The following is a 17,116-nucleotide window of genomic DNA, read 5'->3' on the forward strand; positions in this document are numbered from 1 at the left end:
TGCAGTAGCCACCACAGAAGGACCGGCCAAAACAGATTGAGTAGCTCTTTCCTGAACGAGGGGCTACCACTGTGGCAGGGACGTGGTTCGGTTATGAAAAGTATGCAAAATATGCAGCAAACCAATCCACCTCAGACACAACAAACCTCCTCTTCTACGTACACAAGAATCACATAAGAGTGTGGAGAGAGTTCATTGATGAGAAGTAAAAAGAACCGTCAGGTGCTCAAAATAAACCTCAGACTCAAACGTTAGAACAGGCTTTTCCCCGCAAGGCACCATCTACTGAAGACTCATGAAGATCATAGCGGCCATTGCAACGTATCTCTATCAATATAATGTTTGGTGCATCGGTCAAAACACTCGACTTGAGGTACACAACGCGCAGCGTAAAACAAGACAAGCTGCCTCGCAACGAGTGTCGGGTCAAAGTCTTGGAGGAAATGTGCAAGTCCTCCGGGAAGCTCTTCTGCGAGTACGTGGGGTCATCTAGTGTGTGTCAGTAGGGGTTAATGTCATGTAAGGCCCATATTTATAATAATCTGCAGCCTGGTTTTGAGTAAAATTGCACTGTTTTAATAGTTCTTTAGCCCCAATTAGCAGGTATCTGCGTCCTCCTAAAGCTTGCATGAAGTTTCTCTTTGGCTAATTGAGGGCTGAGGCGCTGATGGACTGGACCGGGTTAGGAGACTCACCTTTGGCACTGACCAGGCTGCGGTTATACCCAACTGGACTACAGTATTCAAAGACAAAGACTGTGATGGCCACAACTGTGAGACACATGACGAACATCATCACCCACACGGCTGGACTGTAGGGTTCTGCAGGGACAGAGAGCACAGCCAATCAAGTACATGTTTGCAGATATATGCAAATATGAGTGTTTTATAGATGTTCAGGTACTTTACGTCTGTAGACCATGAGGTCACGCTACAATAAACTGATAAACTGTCAATATTTGCAAAAGACATCGATGGTAAACTTTATTGATATCATTTGAAGTTCTGTTACTTTACGCTTTTCTTCAGTGAAGCTGTGACTAATAACATTACTACAGTGTGTCGGTTGGTGGTGCTGCCATCTGCCACAGGTCCACTGACTGTGGATCCAAACCTCGCACGGCCCCACTTCAAAGAGACTTGAAATATCCCCAGCCGAGCGAAATCATTTTAGCCAGTACAAAAGTAATTATTGCAAACATCAAGAAAATAGGTAGAAAAGTTTCACAAGGTTTCCTGTGAAACTGCAGCAGCTCCTGACTGAGAAACCAAAACCTTTCAATGTTTTATTTTTGCATTTTATATAACGATAAAGTGACTTTAAATAAAAGCATGTCAGCCTAAAAAAGTCGAGATATGAGTTTTCCGGCCTTTTGCACAGTGATGCTTTGATGTTAGTTAAAATGCTTCTAGGAAACATTCCTCACCTAAAAAAGCAGAAGGAGAAACCGTCCCGTTACTCCGAGCCACCATCACGCTGATCCCCGTCTCCACAAACGGCACCGAGAAGTCAATAATCTCTGAGCGCTCTTCATTTATGGTCAGTGAACCGATGGCCATGTCGGCCCGTTTGTAGAACACCTGTGGCAGAAGAAGAGAGTCTCGATTTTATGTTTTTGTTTGATTTTTTTGGGGTGGTTGGGGTTGGATGCAGGTACAAACAGCAGATGTTTGTATGATGTGATCATAAATCGAAGTCTTTGTAGCTACATAATACAGGACATCCTCTGCTGATGTTTGAGATAAATCTCATTTATCAGTGAAGTCAACACACTGGGCGTCTGCCCCTGAGGGTGATATACTTCCTGCTTCTTCCAGAGCTCAGCTAGCAGCCAGATGGACGCAGCTCAAAAGCAACTGCCAGTGTTATCCTGCCTTTTTTTTCTCCAGTGCATTGTAACACATGATTTGCCATCTAATCCGTCTCTAATCCATCATAATGTATTGGAGCATATAGTATAATACCTATTACATAAAGCTACACTTACCAAATGTGACTGAAGACTGCAGGCTCTGGCTGAAAAACGCTGATGCTATTTTTTCTGACGTTTGAACCACAGCAGTGCAGTTCAAATTCCACTGTGACTTTGCAACCCTCCTTTTTTGTTTCTATATAACACCACTGTTTATCATGCTGATGGAGAGCCGGTAGATTTACAGTCCAGACACTCATGCAAGCCATTAGCTCTCCTGCGGAGGTCGATGCCTCATTGAGCACAATAGCCTTCCTGTTTTTGATAAAAAAGGGTGTGTGTGTGTGTGTGGGGGGGGGGTCCTACTAATGTTGTATCCTGCAACAACTCAGGAGAAGGGCCGGTCAGAGGAATCTGAATGTACATCATTCACAGGGACACTTGCGCCTCCTTTGTGAGTGATATGTTTTTATTGATTAGCATTCAAATATCTCAGTGAAGACAGAACAAAGATCTACCACAAAGCAAGAAAGCATGAGACAAGGCTAATCCACATCCACAGTCTGAGGACATGCATGTTGGTTAATTGCTAGACGTAGATGCGAATGCGAATTTGAGTGGTTGTCTGTCTCTGTGCCTGTCCTTGCGACAGACTGGTGGCCCCGCCTCTCACCTTGGCTTACTGTGACCCTGAATTGGTTGTGCGGAACAACCTGGTTGGATAATTTCAGTGTTTTTTATGGATGTTGTTGTCACCCTGCCCGGCAGGTGGGCAGCCTGGCCTTTAGGAAGGCTTTTCTACACACCATGGTTGTAATGAGTGTCAGCTTGAAGCAGTCAGGCCTCATCTCATATACCTCCAGTCCTGTGGGATATTTTACTCTCTGTAAACCCTAAAGATGGTTTTGTTTAAAAATCCCAGTAGATCAAGTTTCAGTTTCTGAAACATTCATACCTGCATTTTTATGATGTAGATTTTGTTTCCTGTTTTTTTATAAAAGAGGAAAAAAAAAAGATTTTGTATCTTGAAACAAAACTAAACTATCTGCTTTTGCTCATACCTCTCCGATCATCCCGTTCCAGATTCCTCGAACCAGCTTGCCGTGCTTGCCGTTGGTGACCAGGTAGAGGTCGTAGGAGAACTTAATGGTGCGGGACAGTTTCTTCAGGATGTCTATGCAGAAACCTTTACAGCACAGCTTTGTGTATGGCTCAGTGTGGCCTACGATACTGAAAGGGAACGAGAAAGGAAAAAGAGATCGGAACGCTGGGATACTGAATCTTTTTAACATGTTTTCTGTGAGAAACTGCAGAAAGTTTTCTTCTTCTTCCTGTTTTGTAGACCCAACACATAGTCAGGTCATTTTTACAAATGATTTGAGAAATGAGGAATGATGGACTGGAGTGGGGTGAAGAGGTAATGAACAGCCATCTCTTCATCGTCAAACCTGCGGTGGATGTTGGAGGGAAATTGTGAGCCACTCTACAGGCGTGCACATGATGTCTTGGTCCCAACAGATGGATGAACAGCTGGGTGGAACAAAACAATACATACAGACATAATTAATGACACACAAACAATAGCAGACAGGAAACTCATTGGAGGATCATCTGGGCTGGATGATGGCGTTTTTGCCACACACACCTAAAGAGTAGCAAACGGGATGCTAAGGATATGGCGATACGTTTAAGGTTTATGGTTGCCCGTGGTTCCATCAGTCAGTCTTTCAAGTTCACCAGTAAAACAAACTGGTTGGAATGAACTGTGCATTAGTTTCTGTTTAAATGCCTTGTGAAAATCCCCGCCACTCTTAAGCTCAGTCACTTTGGTAATGAAGATAAACTTTAATGCGTTTGTCACACAGTGCTGCTCTAACAGCGTAACGACTGCCTCTTTCTGTGTTAGAACAGCATATAAAACGTAGCGTTAAGGCTGGCAGGCGGCCACGTTTCTCGCCAATCATTTCATCTTTTATTATTCAACTACCGCTGCAAAGCTTTTAATGCTGCATTAAAAATGCTATATTGTTCCTTGCAGCCATATCTTCTTGAGACTCATGCATACAACAGTTTGTCCTCTGACCCGGGCTGATTGTCTCTGCTACAGTTTTAATGAAATATGCCGGTGTAGTAGCGAGCACAAACCCAGCTGTCTGGGCCACAAAACAGACACAGCATGCCTTCTTAAATATTCTGCTGATCTTCAGACAGAGCAGGCAGCAGAAGCCCAGTGGACAGTTTCAGCCTTTGCATACTAAGTAAAACGGGCTGACGTAAGGTTTGAAATCAATTCTCCCTCTGCTTATCAGCAGGATTATGAGGAACGTGGCGATGAAAATGCCCTTCAGTTTCACACTAAGAAGATGACAGCAGCGATGTGAGCCGGGGAGAAGGACGGGAACACAAAGTCCTGTCTTGTAAAACACTTTGCTGGGATTTGGAGAAAAATGTGTCAGGGAGTCTGCATTCCTCTCTCCCTCCCTGTGCTGCGAACTTGGATTAGGATGTAAATATGAAGGCTTATTTCTGAGCGATTTTATTTACATAAAGCTATTAATTTAATGACTTTTTGATTTTTGATTTGATTTTGATTTTCTCCGTAGCGGTCACTGTCTATCACTCACAGGTAGGTTTTGTCCTGTCCAAGTCCAGCCTCAGAAAAAGTTACTCAGACACAGAAACATTGTGCAGTCTGATCTAGGGCTGCCACAAACAATTATTTTGATAGTCGACTAATCAGAGCATGCATCCATTGGACGTACAGGTACAGCTTATTGCACCAGCAGCATCTGCTCTTATATAACTATCATTAGCTTACAGCTTTAAGTGTTTCAGGTATGTGCTAACTAAAAATAAAGACAAGATGATAGTTTATTAAATTTTAATGACATTTGCAGATTGTTTCGGTGAAGTTTAATAAACTCCTTGCTGTCTAAAATATAACAGGACACCGGAGTAAATTCTCGAGCATCTCACACTTCTGATAATCAGCTGTCTGCTTGACGTTTATTCAGCTGTGTAAAAACTATAACTTTAATCTCAGCCAAACAGATTTACTCAGGAACAAATAAAATACAAAAAAAAAGCCAAACAATACCATTTTTAAGTTATCTAAGTGACTTAAATGTCATGTTTAACCAGAGTAGCGAAAGACGGCGGCGGGTTTGAAAACGATTTGCGAGAGTCCGGTGTTCTCACGGCTCTAGTTAGCCTAGCCCCCGGCTAGCTATTGAGCTAGTGGGTAACAGACGTCTCCGAAAACGTCGGAGAGCTTTTGAAAATATGTGGTGTCTTGATAAACTGAGCAGATATTTGAGGTTTACACAGCTACATTCTCGCCTGAAAATATGTTAAACGTTTATTTTGTGACCCAGAAAGAATAATAAGAGTAATATTAAACTAACTAGCTGCCGCCATTGTTGGAAACTGAGCTGGGCTGCTACTTCTTCTTCTTCTTCGGGTTTAACGGCAGCTGGCATCCTTGTACATGCAGTGCTGCCATCTTCTGTTTCAGTCCGTTATTACACTCTTAAATCCTACTACTTATTCCTGCGTCTTTTGTGATCTTACAAAGCTTCAAACGATGCGTCGACTATTAAATCAGTCGTCGACGATTTTGATAGTCGACTAATCGTGGCAGCCCTAGTCTGATCCTGACAGCTAAAGCAAAATGTGTGGCGCTTATTTAAATTTGTACATTTTAGTGATTTGTATTCAGAAGTTTAAGCTACGTGTGAAGATTAATTATCAAGAATCTCGACTTTAAAGCAGATTATGTTCCTGTTTAAGACACAGAGCAAATCAAATGTTCTGAATCTACACTGAAAATGGTGCAATGACACGTAAAGGATCAGGATGCAGTGCTTAATGGTGTCGGTGACCAGTGTTGGTCAAGTTACTTGAAAAAAGTAATTAGTTACTGATTACTTCTCCAAAAAAGTAAACCTGTTTACTGATTACTTATTTCCAAAAGTAATTAGTTACTTAGTTACTTTTCAAAAACATGATACACAGCCTGAAAACGTAATAAAGCAACAAACCTTTCAGCCCAAGACTATTTTTTTTACTATTACTATTATATTATCCATCATATAAAACTGAATGGAAAGCCTCTTTTTAAATTATTGGTTTTAATCTTTTATCTTTATGCACATTGCATCAGCAAAAATTAAATTAAATGCAACAGTCTGTGACTGGAAGAAATGTGTTTAACATTTAAACCTATTTCCTACATATTCCAGTATATAAAATAAAATAATGTTATGTGTTTACACTCGCTCTTTCAAATAGATGCAAGTAAAACACAGCAGAAAATAAATAAAATCACAGATTCAGCAGCTCTGAGTCCTGTTGTGCTTAAATCTATTGTCACCTGTTCTGCAGGAGTGGGGCGGGTGGAGGTTTGCCCACAGCAGTCATGTCAGTGGGAGGATCCGGGGGTTTCCCTGTGAATGTCACATTCCCATGGCAGCGTGTTCGGTGCTCAGATTTGAAGTTTAATTTTTTGTTGTAGAAAGAAGTTTTCTTCCAACGCAGAGTTTACAGCGCACGCTCATGTTTTTGTCACTTTTTAGTGACTAAATTTCTTGAAGTAAGTCATCAGTTTACACGTTACTGCCCATCTCTGTTGGTGACAAATCTGCAAACTGGTTATTACCCATCGACATGACCTGTTATCTTCAGTTTCACTGGACGCTTGGAGACCTGATCATGCCAGCACTGTTTGCATCCATCCATCCATTTTCTTCCAGTTATTCAGAAGAAAAAAACACATAACTTGTGTTGCTAATTTTATTATTTACCTAGACTAACTGCTGCTAAATAAGCTACATAAAATGACCCCAACTGGTGATGTCGTTTTCCACTCAACCGTTTTGTAATCCAGTTGTCTAAATTCCCAATCCGGATCTCTCCTGACGACCTGTTTCGTCCACATTTTTCTGTTTTGTGGGGTAAATCTGCCTGCCTTTGTTGTGCCCTTACACTCAAAAACTAAGTGCTTCCTAAACTAGTGGTGCGAAGATATTAGAAGAAAAAGATGAAGTCAAACTAAAACGAATGAATGTTGAAGGGTTTGCTGATGCCGCTGTGCTCGCTAACAGGATTTTCCTGGATCCTTTATTACTGTGCGTGTTTGAAAAAGAGGCATTTGTGAAAAAGTTGCCAACAATTGAGTCACAGTTGTGTGGGAAGATCTGTTTTTAATCGTTCTGAGTGAAACTGGCCGTATGGGAGATAATTTCAGACAAACTTGATCCATTTAGTGTTTTTTGGTGTTAGAGAATGTGGCGCTCTACCATCAAATGATTATTTCCTTCAGTGAGCAATCCCGTATAGTGCATGAGGTGGGCAGTGTGAGATAATGTGGCTGCAAAGTAGTGAGCCATGGGTGCAATGCAGAGAGCACTAATGACACATCACCCCTAACCTCCCCCAGACCTTCAGTCTAATGGACTCTGCACCCACACATCAGGACGGGGAGTCAATGAGACGAAAAGGCGAGGCTGCGAGGAGGCGCAGAGCCACGACAAACAAACAAACAAACACTTTAGAGGGAAACGAGGCTGCCACAGTACACCCCGAGTAAACACAGCGCTCCCAACATCCCTCGTCTCACCAGCTGCCAGGGTTCAGGGCTGGGCCTTAAATCAGCTGCCAGTCGCATTAAAATGGGTCTTTGGGAATCATTGTGTGTGTCTGTGTGTGTGTGTGTGTGTGTGTGTGAGAGAGAGGTAATTTATTCCTTGTGGACATTCTTGGAATATTGTTTTGCTGGTGCTCTATGGATGGTGACAGGCAGCAGTATGTGCCCTTTTTTCCCCGTGTGCGTCCACGTTCATTTCCATCCGTATCCCCTTCTTGAGAAAATTAAACTCATCACTCTCATTGAGAACCTCTTCAAGTCTTCTCCTCTTAAAGGAGCTGTAAATTCACACCAGGTGATTTTTTTTCTTAAATATTGGGCTAAATTAGATTAGTTTGCAGAGCTTTTGGTGATGCTGAATCTGCTTTTTTGAGGAAACAGGACAAAATATCTGAGGATTTGTGAAGTGAGATAAGACAGAAACATTTTCCCCACACACAGACTTTTACATACAGTATATGTGGAGGTTTAATCGGTTTACTAACGAACTGTCCCCTCACTTATATTTTTAAAAGTTTAACCAGTTAGCCCGGCACTTCCTGTCTCGTTTGCATCCTGGTGAGCACATCCTGTGACAGTGTCACTGTCTTTGACTCCACCTGGCAGCACCTTACAGAATCTGCATCTATGAAAAACACCAGTGCACAATTATTGTATAGTTGTTGTTTAATTTCCAGATTAATAGTGGAAGATTTTAAGTGCAGATTATTGTTGTTTTCTGCATTTGTAATGTAATTTTTTACATTAAAAATGTAAATATCTTTTTTTTGTAGGGGGATTGGTGGAAACGAATAGTAAAGATAGAGAGAGGAGAAACATGGCGACAGTTTTCCAGCTGAAATTGATTTTGGGGATGATGAAACACAGTGTTTAGGTGTAGGTGATCTTTAAATAGCCTGATACACCCATTCATGAACCAGCCTGTCATCTGTACACATGGATCTGCTGACCATTCCGCTGGAACTGTAACACTTCCAATATGGAAGTCGGACAGCTGCAGCTGAGTCAGGAATCCTCACTAAGTAGACATCGATCCTCCTCTAACATCTTTATTTTCCCGTGTCCCGCCCAAAAAAATCTGTTTTTGAAGCACTGATTGGTTAATAGACACTTTATGAACCTTTAATAAAGAGAATAAATGGAAAATGGCCTGTATTTAGCGCTTTACTAGTCCCTAAGGACCCCAAAGCGCTTTACACAACCTGTCATCCACCCATTCACACACACATTCACACACTGGTGATGGCAGCTACATTGTAGCCACAGCCACCCTGGGGCGCACTGACAGAGGCGAGGCTGCCGGACACTGGCGCCACCGGGCCCTCTGACCACCACCAGTAGACAACGGGTGAAGCGTCTTGCCCAAGGACACAACGACCGAGACTGTCCAAGCCGGGGCTCGAACCAGCAACCTTCCGATTACAAGACGAACTCCCAACTCTTGAGCCACGATCGCCATAATAAGGATGATAGTAATCTGAAGACAACAATAAGACATAATTGATATATCCCAGAAGTTGGGAAATTACATCACAGCAGTCGACACATAAATAAATAAGAGTATAATTTGATACAGTTTACAACCTGCTGAACGTGCAGAAGCAGCAAAGCAAATTTGAAAAAACGCTTGTATTTTTAAGGAGCTTGGAGAGAAAGCGACTGGACCTTTTACCTTTCTTCTTCACTCTTATTTTTAATTCCTTTACATCTGTACCTCAAGTTATTTTGCCTTTACTGAAATGTCTTTTAGGCTTATTGGACAGTACTCTGAAATAGCCTTTCACTTTATGAATACAGCTGCATTACCCTCCCCAAAAATTCGATTATGGTTGGGGTTCCCTGTGGAAGGAGCGAGCTCTAATGTGTTTTATATCACTGAATGGATAAAGGTGCTTTATGGACTCGTGGGCCACAAAGAGGAAACCAACAAAGAAAATCACGTATTGAGATGCAAGCCTTCCACTTTTTAGAGTTCATTAAGTTGTAGAAAAACAAACGTGATTGTCATTTAATATCCTAAATTTGGAGTTTTTTGAGCTTTTTTTAATGAAGGTGGCGGATTAAGGAAGCAGGTCAAGTTTCCTGATGGTCTTTGGGGTTTTTTTACCTTTCAGTAAGACATCTTAACCCTTTAAAACCGGTCAGAGCAGCACGCTCCGTTTTGCGTAACTATTTTTAAATCCCCGTAGCTCTGCAACCACGTGAGCTAGCGCAATAATTTGTTTTGCATATGAAACCGGAGGAGTTGTACTTACATCTTATGCCATCAGCTTGTCCTCGGTCACAGTTTCCTTCCACATATAGCTTTGCAAAAACTGCATAAAAAGCACTTGCAGCAACAAAAACATAATATTCCAGAAACACGCTTTGCCGATCCGATCAGCTGTTCGTAACACTTCCTACGTCCATCAGCGCGAACTATCGCATGTCCGCCATGACCTGCCCGGAAGTGACGTCATTTTCGCGGAAATGTAGTTTTTTACCATCAGGGCCTCATGAGCCTATACTGGTGTTTTTAAAAGTTATGTTTGACTTTTTGACTTTCTGTGTGGTTTCTGGGATGCTTAGGACTCATATTGCACTGCTGGAAATAGTTTATTTTGATCCATATGCTGCTTTTTTGCAAATTTGCATTATAATATTTATTTTCGTTTTTCCTGCAGTGTATAAAAATTGGTGTATTTCAAAAATAAAACTATGAAGACACTCAAAATAAATTTCCTGTGGTGAGAAACTATTTTGTGCAACTTTTTTGTATTTACAGTTTTGAGGGATAAGCCTCTTAAATTTCTCTAACTAGAAATATATGTTAAAAAAACAAAAACGATTTTCAATTTTTTTTAGTTTATTGCACTTTTTTGCAATTTATGTAATTACTATGCACTTAATGCAAACATATTATTAAAACTTAGGCTATAATGGTTGTATTGATGTATAGCAACTTGAAATGCTCCCAAAAATGGCTCCACAGCATGTAAAAATATAATATAAGCTCTGGCGGACTTGGTTCTATAGTAGGTCTTAAAGGGTTAACAACCTCATGGGGCAGCTCTGTTCATGGCAAGGACTCCTACTGTGACTGATCAGTGAGCTGGTAAACACTGTATGTATGAGGGAGTGCTGAGACTACACTGTCCTCTGAGACCATCAATGTGTAAATTTACTTAGTGCAACTTTCTAGTACTGCGTATAGATCGTTCGGCTCTCAGGCTCCGGGAGCGCATCTGCTGCTGCACTCAGTCTCAGCTTTAATGAAATCATCTTATGATCTAACTCCCATCGAATGCAGCTAATGTGTGATGACATTATCTTCTCAGGTCAATACCACCCTTCACCAGGGCATTAACTCTGAATTAGTCTTTGCCAGAGTGCTTTGAGGTAGAACCAGCTCCCCGCTGTTCAAAGACGGCGAGGAAGCGAGATTTTTCTGATCCGACAGGAGAACGTGCACGACTCAAAGGGAAGAGCTCGTGGTAACTGCTGCGAGCTGCTTTAGCCAAGTCCAAGCCGGACGCTGGTGTCTGTTTGTCAGGCCTCTCCGAGGACGCGTGAGTGAATCACACAGATGGTCTGCTTGGCAAGCTGCGTGCGTGGCCCAGGGGTTGAGGGATTGAAACGGAGAATCTGCATGACCAGTGGCTTCTCATTTAGAAAGCCCTGACATGGGTCTGAGTTGTAATCATGTTTAGAGCTGAAGGGGAATTTGGAACTGTTGTGGAGATTCAGATAAAGGAAGATGGTGCTTTTAAGAGGCTGAGGGGGAAAGTGGCCGACCACTATCGGGAGTGCAAATGTGTAACCTGCAAGTACTGAAAGTATTTTCTCATACAGAGAAGTGTATGAAATAAGTTAACTCCAGTTGGTCAGTATTTTACACAGATGTAGATTTTCTGTTTGAGGGGTTACCTTATACATACGTAAATACATGTGTGTGTCAGAGATGACCGAACAATGCAATCAGCTGAGAATATCTGTGGAGAAGCATCTCTCCTCCACAATCCTCCACAATCTCAGACTGCAGGTGCTGACTGTAGTCCTCGTTCTGCTCTGCAGCCTCGATCTTTAACTGCATTATGGATTTATTCTTCTAGGATAGGTGGGAAAGTCTCAGATCAGTCTAACTCTAGATTTATTTATTCCGAATTTTTACTCATCCCTAGAGCAGGGGTGGGCAATTCCAGGCCCCGAGGGCCGGTGTCCTGCAGGTTTTAGATCTCACCTTGAGTCAACACACCTGAATCACATGATTAGTTCGTTACCAGGCCTCTGGAGAACTTCAGGAGCTAATTTAGCCATTTAAATCAGCTGTGTTGGATCAAGGACACATCTAAAACCTGCAGGGAAACCGGCCCTCGAGGCCTGGAGTTGCCCACCCCTGCCCTAGAGTCTAAACCCTTTCCACGTATAAATGTATTCCTGCATAGTTTTGTAGCTGAAGTGGACATCTGATTGTTTAGGTCAGGGATGATGAACTCCAGGCCTCGAGGGCCAGTGTCCTGCAGGTTTTAGATCTCATCTAAATCAAATGATAAGTTCATTACCAGGCCTCTGGAGAACTCCAAGACACGTTGATGAGGTCATTTAGCCATTTAAATCAGCTGTGATGGATAAAAGACACATCACACATCACAATGATGGCTACATTGTTGCCATTCCCTTTTTGTGCAGATTCCCAAATCCTCCATAAATATAAGCGCATGCTGCTTTCAGACTAAATGAATGATAAATAAAACCTATAGATGAGCCCTCAGTGTGTCCGTACTCAAGGATCACCCTTCATTGGCCGATGTTTCTCCTTCGACTGCCCAAAGTGCCGGATGCTTCGTTGGACTCCTCTTTGCCTCCGTCTTCTTTTTCCTTGAATTTTTGTCGGCTCTGTGAAAACGTTTCATTGTTTGACAAGAGGAATTACGCTCTTTCCGTACTGGCAGCATGATTTGGTCAGCATGAGCGATTAAGCACTCCAGCGCTTCATAACACTGAAGGGACGTGATCTTCATCTTCCATCCCCTTCATGTCGTTAACGCCATTGTCAGTAATGGATAATAGCCTGTGCTTCTCCCCCCCACTAATGAACACCAATATCAGTCTCTAGGTGTTCGGGATTGATGACATGGCCTAATCGTCCCATCTAATTGATACCCCTCCATGCAGCGCGTACATTTCCCTGATTGGGTCACAGAGCGATCTCCGGGATATTGCACTCCGGCCAAGCAGCCTAATGAGCATCTCACCATTGAGTGATAAGAAGCCATGCATGTGCTAACGGCAGAGGAAGAGCCTCTTAATCTCACACCTAATGGCGCTCTCAAGTTAGTCACAGAATCAATTAAAATGGGCACGTTAACATGTGAGTGTGCATGTGGGACTGTGCGGTAAAGTGGGTTCACATAAGACGCGTGTGTGGCTGAGATGATCAACACATGTTGAAATGACCTGACCAGCTCTTGATGTATATTCAGGGAGATGCCTGAAGATAAAGACACAACAGCAGCTGCCTAGCAAATTGATAACAAACCAACAGCATCTTTAACCCTTTAAAGCCGGTCGGAGCGGGCACGCTCTGTTTTGCGTAACTATTTTTAAATCCCGGTAGCTCTGCAACCACGTGAGCTAGCGCAATAATTTTTTTGCATATGAAACCGGAGGAGTTGTACTTACATCTTATGCCATCAGCTTGTCCTCGGTCACAGTTTCCTTCCACATATAGTTTTGCAAAAACTGCATAAAAAGCGCTTGCAGCAACAAAAACATAATATTCCAGAAACACGCTTTGCTGATCCGATCAGCTGTTTGTAACACTTCCAAGTCCATCAGCGCGAACTATCGCATGTCCACCATGACCTGCCCGAAACCGGAAGTGACGTCATTTTCGCGGAAATGTAGTTTTTTACCATCAGGGCCTCATGAGCCTATACTGGTGTTTTTAAAAGTTATGTTTGACTTTATGACTTTCTGTGTGGTTTCTGGGATGCTTAGGACTCATATTGCACTGCTGGAAATAGTTTATTTTGATGCATATGCTGCTTTTTTGCAAATTTGCATTATAATATAATATTTATTTTAGTTTTTCCTGCAGTGTATAAAAATTGGTGTATTTCAAAAATAAAACTATGAAGACACTCAAAATAAATTTCCTATGGTGGGAAACTATTTTGTGCAACTTTTTTGTATTTACAGTTTTGAGGGATAAGCCTCTTAAATTTCTCTAACTAGAAATATATGTTTAAAAAACAAAAACGACTTTTAATTTTTTTGTAGTTTATTGCACTTTTTTGCAATTTATGTAATTACTATGCACTTAATGCAGACATATTATTAAAATTTGGGCTATAACGGTTGTATTGATGTATATCAACTTGAAATGCTCCCAAAAATGGCTCCACAGCATGTAAAAATATAATATAAGCTCTGGCGGACTTGGTTCTATGGTAGGTCTTAAAGGGTCAAAAAGTATGTTAATTCTAAGCATAGTGTAAGCGCTTTGAGCTCTCAGGTAGAGTTGAAACCCTTATGTAAGAACCGGTCCATTTATCTCTTTCTAATAATAAACATGTGGAGTCACCGATGATTTCTACACGAAATCAAAGTTAATGAGCTCAAATCTGTACAATGGAATGAAAATATAAACCTTGTCTTGGACTTTATTTTAGACGTTTTCAGTTTTGCATGTTTTTCACCTTCATCCTGCCAACATATTTAACATACACCATAGGGCTGCTCAATTCATCGAATTTTAATCACGATTACGATCTGGGCTTTCAACGATCATTAAAAATGACTGAGCCGATTATTAGCCCCTCCCTCGTGCTTTACTCTCGTGCTGCTCCGTGTGGCAAATTGAGCGCACCTCTCTGCATTTCGAACACGTGTCACAACAATTAAGAGGACCCGAAGGAAGCTCGGAAAGCTAAGCAGAAGTTATTTGGAGAGGAGAGTGACTGCCGTTGGTTGAAAAGAGGTAAAAAAAACTTCAGTGGTGTGGAAACATTATGGGTTCACGGAGTCAGACGTGGATCAAGTAGACACAGTGTGTAAACTTTGCTACGGTGTCGTAGCTGCACCACAGAGCAACACTGCAAAGTTCACTAAACATAGATGTTTACATTTTTCATTTATTTCTTATATTGCAAACATTTGCACTGTTATCAGTATTTGCACACTATTTTATATTATTTTTTAAAGTCATTATTCAACACATTGTTATTGTTAAATAAATATTGTCAAATAATCGAGATCTCAATTTCAGTGAAAATAATCGTGATTATCATTTTTGCCATAATCGAGCAGCCCTAATACACGGAGTAGAATAATTTACTGTAAGAATATTGTAGGTGGAATTGCCCATAAAGAAACAGAAAACATTTAATATGCAGCACTGTGCAAAAGTTTTAGGCAGGTGTGAAGAAATGCTGTAAACAAAGAAAGTTTTCAGAAGTGTAAATGATTGTTTATTGGCCCCAAATGTTTTCTGCAGCAGGACAACGACCCCGACCGTACAGCCAAAGTCATTAAGAACTGTCTTCAGCATAAAGAAGAACAAGTAGTACTGGAAGTGATGGTACGGCCCCCACAGAGCCCTGATCTCAACATCATCGAGCGTGTCAGGATTACATGACATCCACAGAAGATCTGTGGTTAGTTCTCCAAGATGTCTTGAACAAGCTACCAGCCGAGTTCCTTCAAAAACTGTGTGCAAGTTTACCTAGAAGAAGGCAAAGGGTGGTCACAGCAAACATTTCTCTTTTGTTCATTCGCTGCATCTTGTTGATTGATGAAAATAAAAGATGAACACTTCCATTTCTGAAAGCATTCTTTGTTTACAGCATTTTCTCACCTGCATAAATCTTTTGCACAGTGCTGTCTGTGGCATCGTTAGAAGGAAGCCGATTGTTTAAAAAGATAAAATCGGGATGATAAATAAAAAAGTATGATTAAAAAAAACGTCTTTTGTTCTCTGCACAGACCCCAGTCGACGGGGTGACGACTAAAGTACAAACTGACTTCAGCTAATTAAAATATATTTCACATGTAACTTTGCCATAAGGCCAAGGTTAAACTTGGCTGTTAGCTTAATGCGCTCTGCAAGCTGTTGTCCGAACTCTCTGTTGGTCAGCGATATTCTTCTACAAACTGCATTCCCCATCTGTTACATTAGCCTCCTGTCCCAGTGGTTACACCCTGTAGTGTTTGGAGTAATTGGCTTGTAAAACAACTGAATGTGAAATGTAATTAATCAACTTATGATATGTGATGCTATTCATCTAATTTCCAGCTTTTAACTCCACCCTGTGAGCGTTAATGAGGATAGCAAACGAGTCGCTTCACTTACGTCTCGGTCTTATTGGACTGTCGTCGGCAGGGCACGGTGTTGCTAACACAGGTACCAGTCACGGGGTCCACTGCCTCCACGATGACAAAGGGCCGCTCCTCCAGCGTGGCCACTGTGAGGTGCCTGTAATCTGACACGGGCTCTAAGTAGCTGCCAAACCGCGGCCAGACGGGGTATCTCATCTGCAGGATCCCCATTTCATAGGTGCCCACCTGAAGGTACAGAGAGAGGAGGGGGGTGGATTAATGCGAAGCGGTGAAAAATCCCTGCACCAAACTCCAGATGGCTTCTGTGGTTCTGATTTGTTACAGCAGCGAGGCACAGAAATAAACATGGATTTGGGGGAACGGCCACATAAATAAACTCCTGGAAATCTGTTTAGCCGAGCCACAAAACTACATAAAAATAATTGTATAATATTGAGAAAATAAGCCCCTCATGCATCTGTGAGGACAGAAGTGCGTAACCCCGTCTATCTCAGTCTCCACTCTTAATTCACTTGTCCTCAATCCTCTAACTGTACGTGCTGTTTTGACATGTTGCGATTTGAGCGTCTGGTCCCGGCGCAGAGAGCAGCGTTTTAGTTCCTGGACAGTTTAGAGGAAATTGATTTTGGGTCACTGGGGATGTAGAGAGCACAATTATGCATCTAATGCAATGAAAGCAATTCCACCCCCGCTTTATTACCAGGGAGCTAATTTTAATTGGATGTTGTGGGGAAATGAGCATTGACGAGCAAGCTGAATACATAATAAAGATCAGACATTAAACATTTCAGTCTCACTTATTTAAAGAAGCCGTGACCTGTTCAGCTCCACTGATTGGCCCTTCTGACTCCCCCTCCTTTAATCAGCCTCACAAATGAGGAGTGAACGTTGCGTTGGACCGGTTGGTCCCAGTTTACCACAAACACTGAAACATCAGGTTGATTTTTAAATGCTGTTTTTCATGCCACAGTGTAGTAAATGAATGGCAAACAGACTTTCACAGTTTCTCAGGTACAAGCAGCTGCAGTTAGTTTACTCCCAGAGATGCATGACCTTTCTGAGGGTTGGACCAGAAACCCAAATGTAAACAGGCGCTACTTTAAAACATTTTAAACATCCATCCATCCATTTTTCCCTCTCTCCCTCCCAGCTGTCATTGGACCAGAGTACACCCCGTTGCAGCGGTGAAATATTTCCATTTCACTCTGGTTATATGAAAACATGAAGAGTGAGTCAAGTCC

The 17,116-nt window shown here is 41.9% G+C and overlaps 1 protein-coding gene across 1 annotated transcript in view; it reads right to left on the bottom strand.

Annotated features, from left to right (window-relative positions):
- grin2ca (glutamate receptor, ionotropic, N-methyl D-aspartate 2Ca) overlaps positions 1-17,116 on the bottom strand; it is an 84,889-nt gene that overhangs the window by 11,161 nt on the left and 56,612 nt on the right. The window contains exons 5-8 of the mRNA XM_085158173.1: positions 15,889-16,100; positions 2,974-3,142; positions 1,427-1,580; positions 696-821 (exon numbers count right to left, since the gene is read on the bottom strand). Of these exons, the coding sequence (XP_085014299.1) occupies positions 696-821; positions 1,427-1,580; positions 2,974-3,142; positions 15,889-16,100 (661 nt within the window). The remainder of the gene's footprint in view (positions 1-695; positions 822-1,426; positions 1,581-2,973; positions 3,143-15,888; positions 16,101-17,116) is intronic.

This window comes from Neolamprologus multifasciatus, chromosome 4 (genome assembly GCF_963576455.1).
Source record: "Neolamprologus multifasciatus chromosome 4, fNeoMul1.2, whole genome shotgun sequence".
Classification (NCBI taxonomy): Eukaryota; Metazoa; Chordata; class Actinopteri; order Cichliformes; family Cichlidae; genus Neolamprologus; species Neolamprologus multifasciatus.